At 35.2% G+C, this 25,106-nt stretch overlaps 1 protein-coding gene across 17 annotated transcripts in view; it reads right to left on the reverse strand.

The window, feature by feature from the left end:
• Positions 1-25,106, reverse strand: part of St7l (suppression of tumorigenicity 7 like) — a 180,073-nt gene that overhangs the window by 87,597 nt on the left and 67,370 nt on the right. For 10 of the 17 annotated variants that reach the window (XM_071618198.1, XM_071618196.1, XM_071618204.1 and 7 more), the window contains exons 12-14: positions 23,879-24,029; positions 20,973-21,065; positions 14,301-14,440 (exon numbers count right to left, since the gene is read on the reverse strand). In XM_071618198.1, coding sequence (XP_071474299.1) covers positions 14,301-14,440; positions 20,973-21,065; positions 23,879-24,029 — 384 coding nt within the window. Of the gene's footprint in view, positions 1-5,549; positions 6,066-7,574; positions 7,678-12,179; positions 13,025-13,418; positions 14,441-20,972; positions 21,066-23,878; positions 24,030-25,106 lie in introns of those variants that run through there. The other 7 variants (XM_071618191.1, XM_071618195.1, XM_071618199.1 and 4 more) reach the window with 7 other exon arrangements.

A 25,106-nucleotide genomic window follows, 5' to 3' on the forward strand; every position in this document is an offset into this window, starting at 1 on the left:
GATCCTGGGACCTCTAGCTAAGACACAATTCATCTACACCAAGACAAGAGGCATCTGCCCTGCAGAGAAATCCCTGTGAGATGAGGCAGACAAAAAATTTTCACTTGATCAAAACTTTTTGTTGCTCTCCTCCCGCCTTCATTCAAAATTTGGACCTCTGTTTAGGTGCAAGACAGTGAAGAAAAGCAGTTCCAATAGAGGATATGTGCAAGGGGAACCCTTCCCTCTTAGATCCTGGAATGTATTCCATTAGAGACACAAAAAACCCTCAAATACCCTACCTATCCCACTGGTTCACCCCAACTGTGAAGGCAGAAGGGAAAGCTGCAGGAGCATCAATCACAGATCTGAGAAGCTATAGCTCTCTGACCTGAGACTCTGTTTGAGCTAGAGAACACCTCAGGAAAATAGTCTACCTATATAGTTAGGATTTCTCCCCTAGCAAACCTTTCTTTTTGGTCCATCGATCTTGGCTCTCATTGCTCTCCCTGCTTCCCACCCCCACTGAACTCCGCATGTGGGCTCAGAAGTCATCATCTAAAGAATTCCATTGCTCACCTCCTGCATAGCAGCACAGCCCCATGAGGCCACACACCAGATGGAGGGGATAAAAGTACGAGGTCATGGCTTCTAGCAAGAGGCTTTTTCTTAAACTAACCCTGACTCCTAGAAAAGAGGCAGAGCAGGAGAGTGTCGGGTGAGCTGCTGACGACAGCAGCTTCATAGGTCTTATGTTAAAAAGAAGAACACTAACTTGGCTTTCAGTGGAAATATCCCTACTCCACCTCCAAGCTACTTCTGCTCTCACATCTGCTTCTTGAAGGTGTCTGAGTAGAATGCAGAGATTGTCAAACCAAGGGGTTAAAATCCTTTCCAACTGCAGGGACCTATTTAACAGGCTGCCACACACATGTGCTGTGGTGAAAGCCAAGGCCAGAACACATGCCTTGTTTCTCTAGGAATGTAACTGTAAGTAAAAGGAAAGGGTATGGAAGGTGGACTGGAACTCTGAGGAAACTGAAAATGTTGTCAATAGGTCTTCAAAAGGTTTGTGTGGAATAAACAAAGACAAGAGAATAGAGGAAGATCATCATTCCTAGAATGACTGTACTTGTTGGGTGACAATGTACAGAAATAGCAATTATAAAGAAGCAAAGTGGTTTAACAGACTAGGAAATGAGTCTTAGAATAAAGGAATCAGGTGAATGAGATTAACCAGAAATGGCTTTCTATAGGAGGTGACTTTAGATTTGGAATTTTATAAGATAAGGCATGAAATATTTGAGGACAGTCAGGGAAAGGCATTCTAAAGAAGGAACTGGGGCAAGGCACGGTGGCACACGCAGCAGCTCAGGAGGCTGAGGCAGGAAGATCATGAGTTTGAAGCCAGCCTCAGGAATTTAGCAAGGCCCTAAGCAACTCAGCAAGACCCTGTCTCTAAATAAAATATGGAAAGGGCTGGGGATGTGGCTCAGTGGTTAAGCATCCCTGGGTTCAATCCCTGGTGTTAAAAAAAAAAAAAAGGAGGAGGAGGAGGATCTGGTGTATGCTAAAACTTAGAAGCAAGAATGTGCTTGTTATAAGGAATTTCAAGCAAGTACACATTATATACATTGGGGGAATAAAATAAGACTAGAATAATGAAATCAGGGCTTAGATAATGTAGGATGACTATGTACCTAGACTGTCAAATGGTTCAGAGTCCCCTACAAGCCACACAACCTCTTGATGTATGTCAGTAAGTACGAAGACACTTATGGGAAAACACAAGGATGAGCTCGTTTGATACAGACATGGGGACTAAAAGACATGTGCATTATAAAGATCAACAAAATTTTATGTATCATTAACTATAGATCCTAATCATTTGAAATTCTAGACTAAGAAGGAGATATTAAATATCCTATCCAGACTGTGATGCATTAATGTAGACTTACAGGCTCAGCACCTGGCATCCATCAAGCCAAACTTTTTTTCATATATTTATTTTTTAGTTATAGGTGGACACAATATCTTTTATTTTTTTAATTTTTATGTGGTGCTGAGGATCGAACCCAGTGCCTGACGCATACCAGACGAGTGCTCTACCTCTGAGCCACAACCCCAGTCTCAAGCCAAACTTTTAATAAATTAAATTTGAAAAAGGAATAATTTCAAATAGAAAATACATTTTTTTCCTCACTTCCAACTTACAACTTGACAAATCCCCTATATTCCATTTGGTATACTGGATTTTTGTGGCTAGCAGATATCTGAGGTTATAGTGAAAACAGGGGAACTGGAAAAGAGCTTTAGACATTCCAAAACTAATTCAGTATCAAATGAGGAGATAGTTCTAGTATATTATAGGGCACTAGAGCAGCAGAGATGGGAGATAAATATTAATTTCATGATCTCCAATTAGATCTCTAGTTTCTTAAATTTTGTGAAGGTAAAACCAGTTCTTTACCAGGCTCTGTCATACTTTTTAGCTGAAAATCTCTAACTTGTTAGGATAAGAAGTACAAGGGCAACCTTGAACTTCCACAGCAGTTCCCTGGTGCCACTTTCAGAAATGGAATACATTTTAGATTGTGAGTCTGACCTAGCATGGCACACAGTATATATACTTTTGTGCACACTGAATAACCCAAAAGGTGAGCAGTATCCTAGGTTTCTGCTTTACTTAAGTGGCACCTTTTGGTGCTAAAAGGAAGGCAGCCACTTAACAGTTATAGCATTTGTTAGTATCCTCTTAGTTTTTCCCCTCCCCTAGGCAGTTTATAAAAGGTGATTTCTGAAACCCTTCACAAAAGAAAAGCTCAAGGGTTTACATTCAACTGTGACACCACTATGAATTCATTAAGAAGCATGTTTCAGGTTGCACTATAATTTCCCTATGTAACATAAACCCATGGAATTTGACATAAGCTGATTGCTCATGCTGGTTATTTTATTTACATTTCTGAATGGAAGGGATTTCAATACTCATAAAATATCTAACTGAGTTATTATTTTTCATCTGTTCTCCCAGAGCAGCTATTATAAAATAGGTCTAGAGACAGAAGTCTCAACGTGTATGACTGGTTAAGCAACCAGAGAAAAGTTATTGCTCAAAAAGCAATTTTAAAAATTCAATATGGAATTTGAGGCCAAACCAGAGGTATGGTTATTCTCAATGCCATCTGAAAAAAAAATTAAAAAGGTTAAATAACTGAGTTCCTTATCTTCATTCAAGTCCTATGGGAATAGGTAGTGGCTTCACAGGAACTCAAGAGGCTGAAGTTCATTTAAGTCTTTCTGGAAACTTCATGTTAACAGACACAGTTACTAGTATAAACAGGAACACAGGTGAATGGATAAGAGTGGAATCCTTACTAACATAATAACTAATCCTCTAACATATAAAAATTAAACTTCCAAATTGGAAGATGCCATGATGCATCTAACTTAATATCTGAAGATGCTAATCCTACCCAAAGAATAATAAATTTCTGCTTTGTTCCAGTAGGTTTGGCAAATTCAGATAGATTGTTAGAAAAGTAATGGGCACCAAGAAATTCCAAAGTTTGATACTCAATCTTCTGCCTCCAAGTCATTATTCAAATCATCTCTCTCTTATTCTACAGCATTGAGTTCAATCAGTATATTCTTCAACCCTCTAGTACAACCTTGGGCCTACTACTCTTCTACTCCATTTACTTTCATCATTTTTCCATATTGATCAATTACATGTTTAATTTTATAAACTCCTCAAGAAAAGATTCTATGTCTATTTTAAGATATGTATTCCAAAGTCATACCTAACAATCCAGTTACTTGACTGAGATAGCCCAATTAGGATATATTTTTTCAGTTTCCTGGAGAAAAAATAATCTTGGTGGTTCTCTCTGCAAAAAGGCAGAATTATCAATGATGCAGAATTGATTGGTAAAATTTAGCTTGGAATCATAGGCAAAGGAACCTTATTAAGCGCCTTACTCTGACATCCCTTTAATTTTTAAATTAATATGATATGTGCCTATTTTCAGAATTAGTGACTGCAGGATGAAGCTTTGACATTAACAAATGTGCTCTGGGAAATTCTGGGTGGCTGTCTTAATTCTCTCTCACATGTACATAGAGCCGATTAATTCTGGCTCTAACTCTATTTCATTCTGCTTCACAATGACATCATACTATTTCATTTTTCAAAATGAGGACTCCTTTAGTCCTTATTAATCTGTCATTACTAGGAATGAGAATATATTAAAGAGGAAAATATATGAGCACAGAGGCTTCTGTCTTATGGCAGTTACCATGTGAATCTGAGGTCAGATATTTCTTACTTAAATAGTTGAGGAGCTCTTCATTGTTCGATAAATTCTAAACTTCATATATAAACACTACAATGAATATTGCTGTTTACAAAAACATGGATATTGGCAGCTAGGTATATTTTTTTCTTGAAAAGGAAAAAAAATAAAGATACTTCTTTCTATATTTTCATGTTTGACTTAAAGGAACCCTAAGCAAAAATATCCTTCTGCAAAGAAGTACCTTTTATCTAGACTGATTTTGGGGGTTACTTTATGAAAGACACTTGAAATAACTTGTCAGCAACTTCACATCAAATGAATTAATATGAAAGGATGAACTAATCAATTGTGGCCTCTATCTTATATCAACACATTTTCATGCCTTTTTCAAACCCCTACCACTAAACAAGGAGCTTACTTGTGAATAAAGAATATATTTTATACCTCAAAAAGTACCCAACAAAGATTTGTTCACTGAATTAAACAGTGAACAAATAGATCCATTAGTGGTAACATCCTAATGCAATGAATTAAAGACTAAGAAACATAGTATGTTATAGAACAATCATTAGCATATTTTAGCATGTTATGGAATAATGGTTATAATATTTTAAAATGCTGAGGCTCTTACAAAACCTAAACTTTGATAATAAATTACGATACACTTTTTGGAATTCTTCCATGTAATAAGCTAATACTTAAAGGAGACTCTTTTCAGGGTATTCAGGACTCTGAACTGAATATTCTAATCATTTTTGTTTTGTTATAAATACTTATTTTTTTAGTTGTAGGTGGACACAATATCTTTATTTCATTTTTATGTGGTTTGAATCCAGTGCCCCATGCATGCTAGGCCAGCCCTCTACCATTGAGCCACAACCCCAGCCCCTTGTTTTGTTTTTTAAAGGTGGTATTACAATACCTAAAACAGACCAAGAGCAAATTAATAAGAAAAGTCTTCATAGCCAGGGCTTAGCTGAATTAGAATCCCTGAGCTCCCAGTAAGGGCTAAACCTCCAAAGGGGTCAGAGTCAAGTAAATAAAAAATCCAGCTGATTTTTATCAGACGGCAAAGTTTCAACTTTGAGTACCTCAGCAACCAAGGATGAATTATGTATAAGATTTGTTAAGTGCCTTCATCCACACCCCAGCTAGAGAACATTTTTCTATCTCATTGTGACTGAGGGAAAAACAGCAATGTATTTGCCTGCCAAGAACAGCTGTGGCTGTGCTCTAGATAGAAATCTAACAAAACTAAGAGATTAAAATTTAATTGTAAAGCTGCTACTACCTGGGAGTAAAAGCTTGAACTTTGGCTTCAGGAAAAAAAAAGGCAGGGGGACTCAAGCATATTGAAAATATGAGAACAAGAGCTGGTATGTTTCTAACAAAGAGTGTGAGAATATGCTCCCTTCTTAAATTCTCCTCCAAACTATTTCTCTCTGTATGTCATACTGGCTATAGGCAAGAGTGCTCAAAGAAAAGGGATATGGTCCTTTTCTACACTTTGAATAACATATACATGTTTTTATTTCCAGAATGACTGAAATTATAGAATGAGGTAGGAAGGTGATTACTTACTTTGAATTCTCTGAATATCTCCTCTCTTAATTTTGTTGAGCATCACCTAAAACTCAAATAATTTCTTTTCTTGAAGCTGGCTAATGTCAAAATAGACCTAAAGCCAGGTGTTGTGGTTGCATTCCTGTAATCCCAATGGCTTTGGAGGCTGAGGCAGGAGGATCCTAAGTTTGAGGTCAGCCTCAGCAACTCAGTAAGACCCTGTCTCTAAATAAAAAATCCAAAGGATAGAGAATTAGCTCAGTGGTGGAGCACCCCTGAGTTCAATCCTCAGTACTAATAGAAAGAAAGAAAAAATAAATAAAAGATGGACCTAAAATAATTTTAATGAGATAATTTTGGCCCCCCTTAACTCCAGTTAGAATACTAGTAAAATCAAGTCTCTCTTTGTAAACAAAGAACTCATCAGCCTTAAGGAACACACGTAAGTTTCCTGCCCACTGATGTAATTACTAGAAGCGTAACTACTGCCTAAAATTCTGTTAGAAAAAAAAAAAAATCTCTCAAATTCTGATATATTAAACTAAAAATTTATTCTATTCATCTAACTCTCCCCACAAAAACTTCACAAACTTTTGATTTGATTTTGAAAGAAGACAATGTTGAAACATAAGATACATTAAAATGTCCCCCCCCCCCCGAATATTTCAGAGCATTGGTCAAATTCCCACTGAATCATCACAAACCAGAGTCTACTGTTTCTTCATTATTACTGTATATTTTAAGCAGTCAGAGAGGCTGGCATCCTTTATACAGTTATGTATGTGATGTAAATGACCAAATAGCATTCTTTTTATTATTATTAATTTTTTTTTGGGGGGGAGGTGTACTGGGGATTGAACTCAGTGGCACTCAACCACTGAACCACATCCCCAGCCCTATTTTGTATTTTATTTAGAGACAGAGTCTCACTAAGTTGCTTAACACCTTGCTTTTGCTGAGGCTGGATTTGAACTTGCTATCCTCCTGCCTCTGCCTCCCAAACACTGGGATTAGAGGCATGCACCACCATGCCTGGTCCCAAATAGCATTCTTTTTTAAGGGGCTAATTAATTAGCAAGAGAAGGAATGAAATTAGAGTGGACCAATGCTTTTCTGAAAGACAGAAAAGCAAATGTGCACTCTTTCATTTTAAAGCATCAGAGTTCATCAAATAGACTTATATATGTGAAGAGATCCCATGTGCAGCTTTTTTGTCTACTGATATCTTTGCCTTGGTGGTAAGCATTTCTCCAATTTAAAGACCCTTTCTATTTTTCTGGCAACCCACATCAGCTTTTTTCATTTAAAATTCTCTTCTAATTTAACTCTTCAGGAATACTTCTCTAGCAAAACCACTTGACTATCACTACTCCATCATATATCTGGTTTTAAATTTACTCTTTTTTTTAGGGGGGGGGTGCACTGGGGATTGAAACCACGGCCTTGCTCATGCTAGGGAAATTTATTTTGTACTTGTTTTTGTATTAATTGTGAAGTGATCTATTATTGAAACCATGAGATTTTGGGCACATTATCTAACTTCGATGCCTCAAATTTTGCATCTAAATCATTAGATTATAATTTGTCCTCTAATAAAAAAATGATAAGTATAAACTCTTTTAAATGGAAAAGAACTAAATGAAATCTAAGTTACTTTTAACTTAGAGTTTAATACATTAAATAGTTTTACTAATTTTGTTCTTTCGAGCATTAGAAACTTGGTTGATCAGGGAAGGTTGCAAAACTCCACTCAAGGAGAAAGATATAAACTATTCCTCAAGATCATGATTTTCTTTTGTGTCCCATTATTCTCTCCATTTAGAGAACTATGTTGGATCTACAAAAGACAAAGATGTTTTCTAAAACAAACATCAATAGGTTTCCTAAAGTGAATTCTAATATCAATAGTTTAATGGTTTTGGAATGAGCAGTTTATGTCACCTATCTAAACACAGCTCTACTAAAAACTGCTAAGCAATCCAAATGCCCCAAGTGCTAATGATTAAGGAATAAATATATCAGTTGGTGATAGCTGTCCTAAACTTTGGCACCGAGACTTTAGTTTTGAGAGGAAAAATGATCAAATACACTGCCAAATTCAGGGAGAGCTTTTGTAAACTTCACAGGCATATGGTAACAGGAAAAAAAGGGTGCTGTTTGCAAACTTCAAATTCAATTCTGAGGAAAGGATATAGACATGCATTAAAAATAAAAAGTACATTGTCCTAGCCGGGCCCCATGGCACATGCCTGTAATCCCAGGGGCTTGAGAGGCTGAGGCAGGAGGATCATAGGTTCAAATCCAGCCTCAGCTAAAGAGTGACGCTAAGCAACTCAGTGAGACCCTGTCTCTAAATAAAATACAAAATAGGGCTGGGGATGTGGCTCAGTGGTCGAGTGCTCCTGAGTTCAATCCCTGGAACAACCCGCCAAAAAAGTACATTATCCTGCTGGGCATGGGGGTGGACACCCGTAATTCCAGCTACTCAGGAGGATGAGGCAAGAGGACGAAAGTTCAAGGCCATTCCGAGCAACTGAGCTAGATCCTGTCTCAGAGTAAAACAGGGCTTGGTATGTAGCTCAGCGTTAGAGCACTTGCCTAGCATGTGTGAGGCATACTAGTATGTGGCTGGAGAATGAGTGTAGAGAAGACTACATTGACCTAATTTTTATTATTAATTTTCTTTTTTTGAAAAGATGAGTTCAGTACTTAAAAAATTTGAATAAAGGATATTAGCAATTTCACAAATTTCTGTCTCAGTCTTTATGAGGGAAAATAAAAAGGATAAAGCATGACAAATAACTCTACAAAATAAAAAAATATCTTTTCTCTTGCTACAAATAGTCCAGCTGATACAGAAAATAAAAATTGGATATACCAGACTGCCCAAATAAAGACTTTAGAGGCATTAACAATGGAACAAAATTGTAAATGTTAAAGATTTTCAACCTTACACAATACGTTCATTTTATGATCTGTAGAGTCTTTGGGAAAATCTCAGATATATTATTGTGGAAATAGCTTAGTTACAGAACAATATTTTATAATTCAAAATGTTTAAAAACTCTATCAGTCCTTATGAACTAAAAAAGTCTCAAAGCTTTGAAAAATAATTCATTTTCAAACAAGATGAAAAAAACTGTCAGTTTCATTTCTGAACATTAATTTCTTATACATGTATATTAAGAAAAGAGATACAGGGGCTGGGGTTGTGGCTCAGTGATAGAGCGCTCACCTAGCATATACGAGGCACTGGGTTTGATCCTCAGCACCATATAGAAATCAATCAATAAATAAAGGTGTTGTGTCCAAGTACAACTAAAAAAAATTTTTTAAAAAAAGAGGTAGTCAACTATCACATATTTTTTAGCATTAATGAAGTCAGATGGAGAATATAAAAAAAGATCTTTCACTTAAGAACAGCTTTCAAGTTACTGCTTATGGCAATGAAAAACTGAGAACCTTTAGAAATAATCATATTTTTTCTACTGGTACATATCAATCAATATTTAGTTTAAATTGTCTATCAATTCCCCTAGTTCTTAAGCTGATCTTTGCCCTGGAAAAAATGAGAATAGTAGACAAACTTTCCCCAAAGTTTTGTTCACTATTCAGTTAAAAAAACAAAACAAAAAAAAAAATACTTGGCACTTAGATCTGCTTATTATTTTGAAAAATGTAATTTTGGGGAGAAAATTTTTAATTATTTTTAGGAAGAGCCTGAAGAAACCCCAGTGAGATACTCTGTAGAGAGGTCCTTTGTTAGTGTAACATCTGACCTTCTATATCTTTGGAAATCATACAACTTGGCTAATGTAGTCCTTAAAGAATTAATCAAGCAGATTGTAAGGCCCTAGTTACAGTGGAGCCAGCCAATTATGAGTTGCTCAGAAATTCATCACTGGCATGTCCAACCACATTTTCCCACATAAAGATTAGTAGAAATATGTTGGAAACAAGGCCCATTCCCACCCCAGCACAGCTACAGCATGTGCTCAGTGAAATTCAACAAAAGTTTTGCTTTAGTAAAACAATTTGAAAATCTTTTTGATTCCTGTCTTTAACCTAATAACTTCTGCCAACATTGCAAAGACTGCCCTATTTAGTTAAAATCCAACTAGGAACTTTTATATTCAAACACAATTCTCAATTCAGTGCCTGAATTCATAAGTAAGTTGGTGAAAACCCCAAATACAATCTTTGTCTTTTTACTTTTGTGATAACACCCTCCTGAGCCTTATACTAAAGAGAAAGCTTTTTCTGCAAGAGGGAAATGAAAGGGGCCAGAGTAGATGAAGATTGGTTCTCTAAGGAGAGGGCAGTGCTGCTCTTAAATAAAGAAGCTCCTTTCAGATAAGCAGAATCAGATTCCAGTTCAGTTGGTTTGCTGGCTACCCTTACTTTGAACTCTCATATTTAACCCAGCAGGCTTCAAAGCAGGTGAGAAAATGACCTACCACTTAAAAGCAATTTTTCCTTTTTCAGGAATTCTGGCCTTGGAGAGTATCAGCTCTGATATCAGCACATTCCACATCACTAGGGATTTATGCAACTTTTTTCATTGCTGTATGTCTAATGTCAGACCAGGTTTTCATCTCAACCAGGAGGGAAAAAAAAAGCGGGGGTGGGGGCGCAGGCCTAACTTGTTAAAAATATTAAGTCTTATTCCACAGAGCATTATACCATGCAAAACTAGAGGCATTAAAACCACTACCATTCTAGTTCATTCTCTTCTGTTTATCAAAATCTGATGTGCCGTGAGTATTAAAAACCATTAATCCCCAGTGCCAGGCATCATAAAAATTTGTAACAAATACATTTTAAGAAATTAAAATTGAATTTACTCTAGCAAGTGAATTAATATAAAAAGTGTTATATGAGGGAAAGACAATGGTAACAATAAATAAATTTAGATTTTTTTTTTTTTTTAATTTTGAGACAGGGTTTCATTAAATTGCTTAGGGCCTCTCTAAGTGGCTAACACTGGCTTTGAACTTGTGATCCTCCTATTTCAGCCTCCTGAGTCACTGGGATTACAGGCACACACAACCATGCTCAGCTTAGGATATTTTCTTGAATGGCTTCACCTTACCAAGTGAAAATATAAATACATTTCAAACATATTTCATAATCTGGATGTGGTGGTACAGCTATATAATCCCAGCTATCAGGAGGCTGAGAGCTCAGGAGGATGACAAGTTTGAGACCAGACTGGCCAACTCAGACCTTGTCTTAAAATTAAAAAAAAAAAAAAATGGGAATATAGCCTAGTAGTAGCAACCCCTGGGTTCAATCCCTAGCATTGGAAAATAAAACAAATATGTACTTCATCCTTTCCCGACTTAACTGAAAATCCTAATAGAGGCAGCTTGCAATATGCCAACAGGCTTTATTCTATAAGGCAGTTTTCCAGTGCCAGAAACTTGAAACAGTTCTCTCTTTGTGGTTCACATACACATAATATGCTAAGGGTATAATGCTAATAATATTGTTTAAATGACACTCAAATTACCATTTATGCTTCAGTATCTATGGAAAATGCATTTTGATTAGGATACAATTATTAGGATACAACTCCTCCAAACAAGGAGAAGGCTCTTTTGTGACAATGATGAAGGGAACAACAGCTAACACCTACTTTTTACTGTGGGCAGACATGGTTCTAAATACTTGATATATTTTAAGCTCATTTAACCCTCACCAAAATCTATATGCAGTTAGCACTATTCTCATTTTACAATTAAAGATAGAAAAGGTTGGGGCTAAGGTTGGGGCTCAGCAATAGAGCGCTTTACTAGCATGTGTGGGACCCTGGGTTTGATCCTCAGCAACACATAAAAATAAATAAACAAAATAAAGGTATTTGTCCATCTACTACTAAAAAATTTTTTTTTTAGAAAGGGTAGAAAAGGTTAAGAAACTCACCTGTGGCTGCATAGCCAATAAATGTAAGAGCTAGAATATAAAGTAAAGTAGTATGGTCCTCAGAGTCTCTGCTCATAACCACTCTGCAATACTTCTCCACCTGGATGATATGGCACTAGCAAGTGTTCTGCATCCCTCATATTGGTGAAGGAGAACAGAACAAGGTTTCTTAAGCTTAATATGCATATAGAATAACCTGGGGATGTTGTTAAAATGTAGATTCTGATTCAGGATGTCTGCAGTGGTGCCTAAGGCTCTGCACCTTTAACCAGTTCCTGGGTGAAGCTGGTGCTCCTAGTGCATGGAGTGAATAACTAGAACTTGGGCCTCTAGTTCCCTTACTATTTTTTTGTCAAGGCATATTTGTAAGTTGTGTTTATGAACTGGAGACTGCCCATACTATAATTATTTTCCATTAACTTTCAAATGAGACCTGCCTTTGGAACTACCATATGAGAAATGCTGCTGTTACCAACCACACAAATACCCAAAGATAGTGAATAAATGTTTGTTTTATTGTTCATCAACTAAAATCACAGTATATCAATAACTTTTGGTCTAAAAAAGAAACTTTTCACTTTCAAATATGTAATTCTTCACTCTCAGACGCTGCTAGAGAAATGCTAAAGAACTTATGCTAAGTAATCTTTAAGACTCTTCAGGTGCAATTAGTGACCTCTTAGGTAAAGGCAGTCACTATACACCAATAAGGATGAATAGAGCATACACTGACTACACTTTGCATTAATTTTAGCTAGTAACTCATGGAACTATACTACTAACAATTGCTACATACCTATTTCAGATTTTAGATCTCCTTGCTCTACACCTCCTCCTTCCCACTCCACTGCCCTGAAAGAAACCCATGGATCATCCCTCCCATTGCTTGCCTGTATCTTTTAAATACACAGGTATGCCTTTTTCCTAGCTATTAAGTGAATGGAATTCCCTTTTTAGTCCTGTTTTTTGTTTTTGTTTTGTTTGTTTTTTCCATACCAGATTACACAGTAAGGTCATTTCAGTTTGAGATGCACTCAATTCCCAATCAGCACACTACAAACAACAAAGTTATGATATAATTAATCACAAACTTCCTTTTTACATTAAAAGGAAACAGAATAGTCAGTTTCCAACTTAAATATCTATACTCCCTGAACAACAGTGGAAATTCATTCTTCTTGAATCCTGTCCCAGAATCAATGCATTCTCAGACTCCCAGGCCTATAGCCAGTGGCAACTTAACACATTGTACAGTTGACCTGCAGGGAGAAAGGGAAACCAGTGCTCTTACCACTGGTGCCAGAGAAAGCCAACTGGTCTGTAAGGCACACAATAAACTATTCTTAAGGCAAGCAAAGAAATTGTGAGGGAAACAGGAAGTCAGAATGGAAGCATATAGGAAAAAAATACAGAAAATAGAAGACCAAGTAAGGACTAGTTTTTCTATGGCTCTGAGTGCTTTTATATTTGGGAATATAATGAATCAGCATTTTAAATATTTTCAGGTTTTAACTTTTATTACCTAGTAAGACTGCAAAGATGACAAGAAAAGATGGATTTCTAAAAAGTCTTCAGAGATTTTAGGAGAATTATCTTTGGTAATTTTACTTTGAGCCAGTGACAATAATTAACAAATTTATATAGAAGCATGAATAGTGATGGAACCGCCTCTTTAATATCAGTCCTTAAGTACTTAGTGAGTTGGGAAGTGGACAATTCAAAATTAAAGAGTAAATATAAAAATAAAGGCCTTTCCATAGCTCTATATCCAAGATTTTGGAAGGTCTACATGAACAAACAGACAAATTAAGAGAACCTTTGAACCTTTTGAAGCACATTCTGAATGCAAGGCAAACATTCTGTCTGTCCCATTTTACCTACTTATTCTCCATCCTAGTTGATTTTCAAGTTCAGCAAATCCTTAGAACTAATGATTTAATGTAAATGGAAAAATCAAAAGGCTTGTTTACAAAACAGGGAGCTTATTCTTTTTTTGTACTGAGTATTTAACTGAGGGGCATTTTACCACTGAGTACATCACCAGTTCTTTTTATTTTTGAGACAAAGTCGAGCCAAGTTGCTGAGGGTCTCATTAAATTACTGAGGCTGGCCTCGAACCTGTATTCCTCCTGCCTTGGCCTCCCACGTTGCTGGGATTACAAGCATGCACCACCATGCCCAGCAAAACATGGAGATTTTTAAAGGCCAAAGAAAATGCAATTATGTTAAAAAAAATAATTTGAATGTTCTTTATCTAGTAGTGAATGCTGTTTATCACTAGAAGTTATCTACAAAGAACAACTTTATAAAGTTATAGCATTGTATTCTTTAAATTTTAAAGCAACAGAAGTATATAGCTCAAATCACCAGAAATTTATGTTTGACATATTTGTGGTAGTAACTTTACAAATTGATTCCTGTAATTTACTATAACAAATATCTTTCACTGCTCATCTGGGTTAGTCCAAACAAACCAGAGATGGTGTCTTGTGTGTTTTACAAATATTCTACACAAGTCCTTGAGATCATACTTACAGCTTTAGCAAAAACACCCATGATTTCAGGAAATTGGTGTGTGAGAAGGGCTATCATTGCTGTAGAAGAACACAGTCCTGCTGTAAAATGGATGAAAAAAGGAAGCTCCTTCTTTGGATAAACAGAAACATGATGAAAGGCTGCAAAGGAAAAAGAGAAGGAATGAATTTTATTTTACAATATGATGTAAACCAGTCTTAATATTTTCAAATTAAAGTTATATATCTAAAAAACCAAAAGGAAAAATTTTTAAAGAAAAAAAAGTTATCTCTAGCCAAGGAAGGTAAAAGAAATTAATCCATTATTAATTCTAGCATCAACAGTATATCCACATAGCCAGATGACTGTTTTGGGGTTTGGGAAGAGGATGGTATCGTGGGAAAGAACATTGATTACAAAGTCATGCTGAGGTGGTTTTGAAAAAGAGCTTTGTCACTTATTAGCTGTGTGATCATGAATAAGTTGCTAAACTCTGTAGAAGTTGCTATGGAGTTGTTATGATGAACACTATAAGTACTCAATAAATGAAAGTTGTTATTAATTCTTCTTCTTTGGAAGCTGAGACTAGTATAAAGAAACAGACATGTCATGGGGATTCCTAGAACCACCAGTTAATAATAATTTTACACAGTTATTAATATGTTCTATATGTGCCTTTCATTGAGCACTGTAAAAATTAAACTAGAAAACCAAAGCCCTAGAATTCTGGCTATAAATGAATCCCTTGTCTTATTTTACCACATTTGTATACTCATGTATCATTTTTCCAGTGGCTACAGATTTCATTACCAATTATACTCAAGTATTTATATTTTATTTAAAATTTGAAAATATCTGAATAATAATATGGAGATGAGCCTATTATAGTGCCTGACAGAGCTATTATAAGACTTAGAATAGCTCAGGAAGTTGACTGCTCAGGGCTGGACACTAACCCAGGAATTCCTGATGTAATATCCTGCATTAGTAAGGGATGACTAATTCGGTGCTGAACCAAGGTCAGCTATAAATTTCACTTTTTTAAACATAATGATTAACAGAGAGGATTACACCTAAGCTTCTTTCAATAGCTTTATGCATCACATTATATTCAGAAAGTATATACGAAAAGCCAAACTCATTTAAAAAATCCAGAAAATTGCCATAACTTTGAGCCATGTTTAAAGTAAAAACACAATGGAACTGAATTTTTTTAAAAATTAGAAACATTAGAAACTGTAGACAACACTGTGCTTTAATACCCAAAGAACCAGCAATCCCCTTTGCCCTATACATCAGCTATGAAGTTGACTTCTTCCAGCAAACCAAGAGAAACTCTGATATTTCAGAAGGCAGGGAATAAGACAGTAGAATTAATAATATTAGCTAAACAGTATAGCATTTTATGGCTTATAAAGTGCTCATTTGATTATTTTTCAATAACCTTGACATAGATAGCCTTCTTCCCATTTTATAAGGTAGAAAACTGCATAGCTTTAGTGGGAACATTTTCTAAAATATGAGATTTTTATACTGTAGAAGAGAACTAATTACTTCTTTTTGGATTGCTTTCTGTAGATTCATTTGTCAGTCAATGTTTGGCTAATACATCAATATAATGGATGACTGATTTCAGTACAGAAACACTCCCTTGGAACGAAAGTTCAAATTTCATCATTGGCTTGTAGAGAAAAATTTATCAGGAGGCATAAAAGACAAGTAAATAGCTATGTGAACTAGGGGAATAGTTCAAGCCTGAACTTATGAGGTCCATAAGCAAATTCCAGAATGCTGTAAGTCATATCAAGATTGAAGGAGAATTAAAAACAAAAAACATTAAGTACTCTTGGGTATTAGAACTCCACATTATTAAAAAGTTGTTCACTCTAACAGAAAAGTAAGAGACAGAAAAAAATAGCAATATATACTGTAATCAAACAAAATCCTCCAGTCTTCTACTTCTACCTCCTGGAGTTTGCACCTATATGGATTTAGAATTAATACAGGCTTGCCAAAAAATAAACTGTCTGGTCTTATAGCTTATGGCTCAACATATAAAAATAACTCCTGTTTTATTAATATCAATATGTAAAGTGGGCCTTATATTAGACAACCCTTATAATAATTTACAAAGAAGCATTATTTTAATTGCCTTACCTAATATCTCAGATACTCCTCATTTGAAATTTTTTTCTTCCTTTTGGTTTCTAGGATATCTACTTCTGGCTCTTGTTCTGGCTTTCTGACCACTCCTTCACTAAATTCTCAACTATTTTCCTGCCATCAGTTCCTTAGACATTTTTGTGCCCCTATGGTTCTACACTTAGTTCACTTCTTACACTATACAGTTTCCTTGAGAGATCTCAATCGTGCCTAAGATTTCTTTTGCTATCTAGAGATATATGGAGAAAGAGATGCCAGGACCCCTGGAAATTTTATTTACATAGCCTGGTCCTGTCCTTAGGCGACAGCTAAATGGACCAGAAATAAACATGTGGATAAATCTGATTCTCTTTCATAGAAGCTGCAGGAATGAGATATTATTCATTTTGTATTGTTTGTGTGAACTGATGACATGTAAACACAAAGCCACAGGGGCATCAAGTTAGACCTCTTCAGTGTCTACAAAAGGAAAGTCAAACTGCAAAGAGAAAGATATAATAAAGTAGATAAATTAGGAGAAGCAGAAATAAGAAATCATATAAAAATAAGGAGGCAGGAGTGGGGGATGTGGCTCAGTGGTAGAGAGGTAACTAGCATGCACAATGCCCTAAAACCCCAGCACACCACACACACACACACACACACACACACACACACACACACACACACACGAGGCAGGATGAGAAAGGAAAAACAGAAAGTGAGAACAGGAAAAACTGAAAAAAGACAGCCAGAGATATGCAGACAACTGGCTTCTAGAAATCCTAGTGGCCATTTACTTCCTGATCATATCCTTTATGACATCCAACTATTTAAGTGTTGTTTTGGGTTTTTTGATGACTTGGTGTTTTTCCAACAAATTCCCATTTATGATGAGGTTAGAATGGTTGGAATGGTTCTCTTTTACTTATAACAAGAGTATGTGTCCAACATCTATTATGTGTATATCATATACATATACTTTTCTCTCTCTCTCTCTCTCTCTCTCTCTCTCTCTCTATATATATATATATACACATCTTAGACACATACATTATACAGATACAAAATATAAAGACTTATGTGTATGTAAAATTGATTATGTAATAAAATATTTAAGTACACATACACACACATATATTTATACACATAAACATGCATTTGTGCATAAATAAGTACAACATTATACAAACAACATAATCAAAGCCTGAACTTATCTATTTTCTCCACCTCTATTCCCAAACCTGCTCCTCCTGCTGTAGAAAAGATCTGCCATTCTCAGAGTCACTGAAGTCAGAAAATTGAGATTCATCCTTGATTTCCTGAAGAGATAGGCTCAAAGTTTCCTTAAAATCTCTTCCAAACACACAGCATTTAACACATTGTTTATCTATCAGTAACTTTCTATTAACCATGAGCAGCCTAGGAGTTCAGAATAGGGTAGGGAGGAAAAGATACTAATTTTTAACATTTTGTTGAGTACTTACAATGTGCCTGGCATCTTTAGAAGAATAAGTTAATGAATCTAACTAATTTGAACAAAATTTATTGAATTATCTTTTATGGCGAACCTTATAAGAGAGAATTACAGGGACAATAAAGAAAATCCTGGCCCTCAAAGAGTTTACAATCTAATGTGCATATATGATTATACAACCAATGTAATTCTACATGATGTATAACAAGAAGAATGAGAAGTTATACTTCATATATGTATAATGTGTTAAAATACATTCTACTGTCATGTATAACTAATAAGAACAAATAAAAAAGATCTATATAATTAAAAAAAGAGTTTATAATCTAGAAGAGGAGCTCTCAAAGTGTTCAGTATATTTATCTCAACAGATGATGGAAAATAAACGACCCTAGGAGAGAAACAGCAGCATACTTAGTTTGCCATAACCTCTCCACTAGAATATTCATCTATCTGAACTTTTCAGCTCATTAAATTTGATGATTGTAAAACTGCAACTTTACTTCTCTAGTCTTCAGTTCTAATGGTTCAGTATAGTAAAAACTGGCACAGATTTTCATCATGAGAAAAGACGGTACTAGTGTTTAAACCCTTTCACATGCTTACTTATCAGTTAAATCATAAAATATAAAGTTAAACAGAAATTTAGCAGTTTACATAGAAAAGGAGTGAGGCCATGTTTAGATTACTCTTTTAAGAATTCCTTTGAGAGTTTATTCTTTCTTCCTAAAGGCAGAGACTATACTGAAATACTCTCAACAATCTTGAACCCACTGACTTCTGGTTCTTCTACTTCTCCTCTGTTCTTCAAACTGGGAAAGGTAGCTCCTCTAACTTTGTTCCTTATAAAAACTGTTTGGGGGCTGGGGATGTAGCTTAGTGGTAGAACACTTCCCTGGCAAAGACCTAGGTTCAATTCCCAGTACCACAAAACAAACAAAAACTGTTCTGGCTAATTTGGGTCTTTCCATATAAATTTTAGGGTCAGATTGTTATTTTTTTGCAAAATCACTCCTGGGATTTTGATGGAGATTGTATTAAATCTATAGATTAATTTGAGGAAAACCTCCACCTAAATATACTGGGTCTTTCAATAAATCAACATGAAATGTCTCTCCATTTATACAGATTTCTGTCAGCAATTTTATACTTTTTAGTACAGTTGCAATTTTGTTAAATTTATTCCTAAGTATCTTAAACTCTGTTATTGAGATTAGGATTATTTTCTAAATTTCACTTTTGTGATTTTTATTGCTAGTATATAGATATAAAATCAATTTTTTTTCGCTAGGAATCAAACCTAGGGCTAATGCTTATTAGGCAAGCATTCTAACACTGAGCTATACTCCTAAACCCAATATTTGAATGTTGGTCTTATAGACTACAACATTGCTGAACTCATTTATTTGTTCTAATAATATTTTTATGAATTTCTTAGGATATGTTACATAGCAGATCATATCATGTCATCTGTGAATAAAAGCGGTTTACTACTTCTTTGTCAATATAAATGACTTTTTTTCCCCGTGGCTGATTACACTGGCTATGACCTCTAGTTCAATATTGGACAGAAGGTAAGAACTGGTATCTTGGCTTACTCCTGATCTTAAGGGGAAAGCATTAAGTATGATTTAATTGTTTTTTGTGGACATCCTTTATCAAGTTGAGAAAGTTCCTTTCTATTTGTAGTTTGAGAGTTTTTATCATGAAAGGGTGTTTGATTTTGTGAATATTTTTCTGCATCTATTGTCCTTTATTAACACAGTGTTGTCATGTTTTCAGATGTTAAATCAACTGTGCACTTGTGAGGTAAATCCCACTTGGTCATGATATATAATCCTCCTCTTATGTTGCTGAAGTCAGTTTGCTAATATTTTGTTGAAGATGTCTGTGCCCATATTCATAAGCCTTAATGTTATAGTTTTTTTTTTCTTTTTTGTGGTACTGGGGATTGAACCCAGAGCCTCATGTATGCTTGGCAAGCACTTTTCCTTTGAGTTACATCTCTAGCCCTAATCCATTTTATTTTATTTAAAGATGGGGTCTCACTAAAATGCTGAGGCTGGCCTTGAACTTACAATCATTTTGCCTCAGCTTCCCGATTAGCTGATTACAGGCAAGAACCACCATGCCAGGTCTCAGTTTTCTTTTCTTATTATGTCTTTGTCTGGTTTTGGTATCAGGATCTCACCAAATGTGTTAAGGAATGTTCACTCCTTGCTATCTGCTTTCTGACATGAGTTTGTGAAGGGTTAGTATTATTTCTTTAAAAAATACAAGTAATTGGGGCTGGGGATGTGGCTCAAGCAGTAGCACGCTCGCCTGGCATGCGTGCGGCCCGGGTTCGATCCTCAGCACCACATACAAACAAAGATGTTGTGACCGCCGAAAACTAAAATAAATAAATAAATAAATATTTTTAAAAAATAAAATAAAAAATACAAGTAAGAAGACTGTTTTTATCTTTACTTTTTGTGTCCTTTGTGCATCTAGCACAGAATTTTGAACAATAAATATTTGGACATCAATTGAATTATGAAAATAGTCCTGTAAGTGGTTATAAAACTATTTAAACAGTGTTCCAAATATAAACAAAAAGGACTTTTAAAATGGACAATACTTAGGAAATGCTGTGGTTTGATTGTAGTTTGTATCTCCTCCCCCTGAGGTTCATGTGCTGGGAACTTGGTCCCTAGGATAGCCAGTATTGGGAGATACAGCTTTCAAAAGGTAGGGCTTGGTAGGAGGTCCTTGGATCATTGGTGGCATGCCCTTTGAGGGATTGTGGGAAGCCAGTCTCTCTCTGCTTCTAATTCAAGATGAATCACTTGATGTTTCTGCACATGTTCCTGTCAATGTTATCTGCTTTCTGACATGATGCTGCCACTGTGACCACAGAGCCTACACAGTGCCATTTCAAATCCCAAAACTGTGAGCTAAATAAATCTCTTTTTTTCCACAAGTAGCCTATGTCAGGTATTTTGTTGCAGTGATGAAAAGGTAACTAATAGAGAAAACAACCTAAAAGTTATCTAAACAATTATAAGCTTAATAAAACTAAAATATTTACTTACTAGGTAAGAGCTCTCTATCAGCAGTCTCTGTGCAGCTAGGATAAGGGTAAAATAGATGTCCTTTCTCTAATGGGTATGGAATCATTCTAAAAGCTGAAAAAAAATACATATGTTGACATTCAATTCTGTCTTATTTACCATCTAATGTATGCTATAAATAAAAAACTTATCTTGGAGATATACTTTTAAAAGTCTTTATATAATATTTTATTTTCTTTCTTAGAGCAAGATTTTAGATGAAAGACACACACAAAAGCAAAAGAATGAAACAAAAAAAGAATAGGCAAGACTTTAAAGTAGAGAACTATAAGTGTCTGGACTGACTAGAGTAAAAGTAAAAGTACTGGCTGGAGCCTTCTTTGTCTCAGTCTCTTCACTATAATCATGGACTTAACTCCACAAGTATAAATTCTGCTCCTAACAGGAACCTTCATAAAACTATAATGTATATAATTGTTGTGGTCCTAACTATTGGCAATCTAAAGGAGATCTAACTTCACATGTGAGGTTCACCATGTGAACCTTAATCTAGTTCAGGGATCACCAAAGTGCACCCCTTTGGCTAAATAACTTTTTGTTATATTTTGTTTTGTTAGAGATCAATCCCAGGACATGGTTCATGCTAAGTAAGAAATCTACCACTAAGCACACCTCTAACCCAAACTGTTTGCTTGATTTTTTGCCTTTTTTAAGACAGGGTCTTGCTAAGTTACCCAGGCTGCCCTCAAACTTGTAATTCTTCTCCCTAAGCTTCCCAAGTAGCTGGGATTACAGGTGCCCAACAGTGTATCTGGCTCTACACTATTTGTGTAAATAAAATTTTATTGGAACATAGACATGCTATTCATGGGTTGTTTCTGTGCTACAAGACTTGAGTAGATGTACAAAGACTAGAAGGCCTGCAAGGTCTGAAATAATTATTCTTAGTCCTTTACAGAAAAAGTTTGTCCACCCTTAATTTAGATCATCACCAACTCTTGCAGAAGATATTATCAAGAAATCCTTATTGATCTATTCCACTAAATAGTCATCAAAATCATGATAAAGTTTTTGTTTTTTTCTTTAGTGGTTAGTTCTAAAAACGTTTGTCAAAAATACAGATTTTGTTTGCCACAAAGTAGTTATTTGCCCAAACTTATTCAGCAAATCAGTTATCATTTGAGGAAATCATTCATTAAGATACATAAAATGGGGCTAGGGATATAGCTCAGTTGGTATAGTGCTTGCCTTGTATGCATAAGGCCCTGGGTTTAATCTCCAACACCACCAAAAAAAAAAAAGATACATGAAATACAGTATAAATCATATATTTATTGAAAATAATCATATTGTTATTGGAAATTCCTTATGTTCCAAGCAGATGGACAGGCATTAAAAATACATGCAAGATGAATGAGATAGAGCACCTGGTTTTGAGGGCCTTATAGATCACTGACAAAGTCTAATTACTCAAAAACATAAAAAAAAAAAGCATTCAGCAACTCAAGTTCATAATCTCAGGGTTTTGTTGTTCTGTTTCATTTTATTTCAGTATTAGGGATTGAATCCAGGGACATTCTACCACTGAGTTACATCTTTTACCCTTTTTGAAAAAAATCTGAAGACATGGTCTTGCTAAATTGCCCAGGTTGGACTTGAATTTGTGATGCTCCTGCCTCAGCCTCCTGAGTTGCCACCATGATCAACTCATAAACTCAGTTTATTAATCTTATTATTGTCAATGTCAAGCACAGAGTACAACTGTTAGCAAATGGTTAATACAGAGGTTCCCAAATTTTCTTGGTTCAAGGACACATGGTGCTCTTTGTGACAGTTTTACTTTTGTTTGTTTGGTTGGTTGGTTTTTGGAGGAGATACTGGGAGTTAAACCCAAAGCCTCACATGTACTAAGTGTATTCTATATTTTTCTTTTGTTTTGTGGTGCTGGAGATTGAACTCAAGTCCCCATGCATGCTAAACACATGCTTTACCACTGAGCTATCCCCTCTGCCCTGTTCTAATATTTTAAAAATTGAACTGGTTTTGTTTTGTTTTTTGGAGTAGTGGGAATTGAACTGAGGGTACTCAACCACTGAGACACATCCCTGGCCCTATTTTGTATTTTTGTTTAGAGATAGGGCCTCACTGAGTTACTTAGCAACTTGTTTTTGTTGAGACTGGCTTTGAACTCATGATCCTCCTACCTCAGCCTCCCAAGCCGTTGGGATTACAGGTGTGCACCACCACGTCTGACTTTTGTTTTGTTTTTAGATGTAAAACTATTTTCCTCATGACTACCATTAACTCTATTCTCATTTTTTAACATGGTAAAATACACGTAATGCAAAACTTACTATTTTAACCACTTATGTGTCTAGTTCAGTGGCATTATATATATTCACATTGCTGTGCAACCATCATCACCATCTATCTCCAGAACTCCTCCATCTTTCCAATATGAAATTCAGTATACATTAAATAATAATTCCCATTCTCACCTTTTCCCAACCTTCTGGCAACCAATGCACTAGGTACCTGCCTTGTTTGAGTGGAATCACACAACATTTGAGTGTCTGCCTCATTTCTCTTAGCATAATATCCTTGATTAGTACAATAGCACGACCACATTAAAAAACTTATAAACCAAAGGGGCATACATTTTCATTTTCTTTCTTTACATTTAACTTAAATGAACAAATGGCAAAATATCAACAGTTTCTCAATCTGCTTTTCTTAAATGGGGCATTAATATAAATACACTAACTATTTCTTCTACAATAAACCAAACATAATGCCGCTGAGCTCACTTTGAAACCAAACTTAACAACAAATCCTTACAGAAACACAGACAATCTCATTTGAAAAGTCTGCTCATGAATACAATGAATAGTCAGAGATTAGTATTACGTTTGGAAAAAAATACTTACTGCCTTCCCATGTACATTGCAACAGATTAAGAGCACCTTCTATTCGTTTCCAGTGCTGAAGATGAAAGAAAGCATAGGCAATTGCTTCACTATCACCTCGCTTCAAAATGTGTTCTGGAGGTAAAATTAAACTTTTCATCTCTAGTAAATACTGCAAGAATAACATGCACATAAACAAACAACAGAAAAAGAAATGTTAAACTGTGTTAAATTCAAACACCCACAAAAACATATTCAAAATGTTATAAAGCAAATTCATTAAAAACACATTAATCTTCATGAAATGACATGAAGGTCCTACAGAAACTTGTGTATAAACTGCTTATATATGCAAATTCTAAAAATCAGAATGTTCCTATAGGTAAAAATAAGGCAATACATGGCTTATGTGACCTTACTAAATACAAAATGAAGACTCAAGCTCAGTAAATAATGTGAGAATATTTTTAAATGTGAAATTATCAAATACAGTTTTGAAATAATACTTTGTGACAACATTCAATTCTTTTTTTCTTTTATTCCCATTTTATGGGTAAAAAAACAATTGTGGAAAAATGCAATTAAATTAATACTTATTGAATGCAAACACTGTGCTTATTAGGGAATACCAAAAACAAAAACAAAATGATAAAAAAAAACCCTACCTGTTCTCTGGAGCTTCATATTATAATGGGAAGGTTTCTTAAGTAAATAAGTATAACCAAACTATGTCAAGGGTCTTACTAGAGGTACAAACAATGTACATGGCCACAAGGATAAGAAATTGTTTTTTGTTTTCATTTTTTTTAAAACAGCTTTATTAAGATACAAATTCACCTTAGAATTTACCCAAAGTGTACAATTCAACGTTTTTTATTATATTCACAAATATGTGCAACCATTGCACTTATTTCAAAAGGTAACACTGTACCCTTTTATCATTCTCTACTTCCTCATTTGCCTAACACCCTTAAGCAAGCACTAGCCTATTCTGTGTTTCTATAAATTTGCCTGTTCTTGACATTTCATACAAATGGAATCTTATCATATGTGGTCCTCTGTGGCTATTTTCTTTCATTTAGCATATTTTCAAGGTATATCCAGGTCATAGCACACATTGGTACTTCATTCTTTTTTATGGTTAAATAATATTCTTGTGTGTATGTGTGTGTGTGTGTGTGTGTGTGTGTATTTTCAATTCATCAATAGACAGATATTTGGTTGTTTTTACCTTTTTACTATTTTGAAT

Source organism: Marmota flaviventris, chromosome 10, assembly GCF_047511675.1.
Source record: "Marmota flaviventris isolate mMarFla1 chromosome 10, mMarFla1.hap1, whole genome shotgun sequence".
In the NCBI taxonomy this organism is placed as follows: domain Eukaryota; kingdom Metazoa; phylum Chordata; class Mammalia; order Rodentia; family Sciuridae; genus Marmota; species Marmota flaviventris.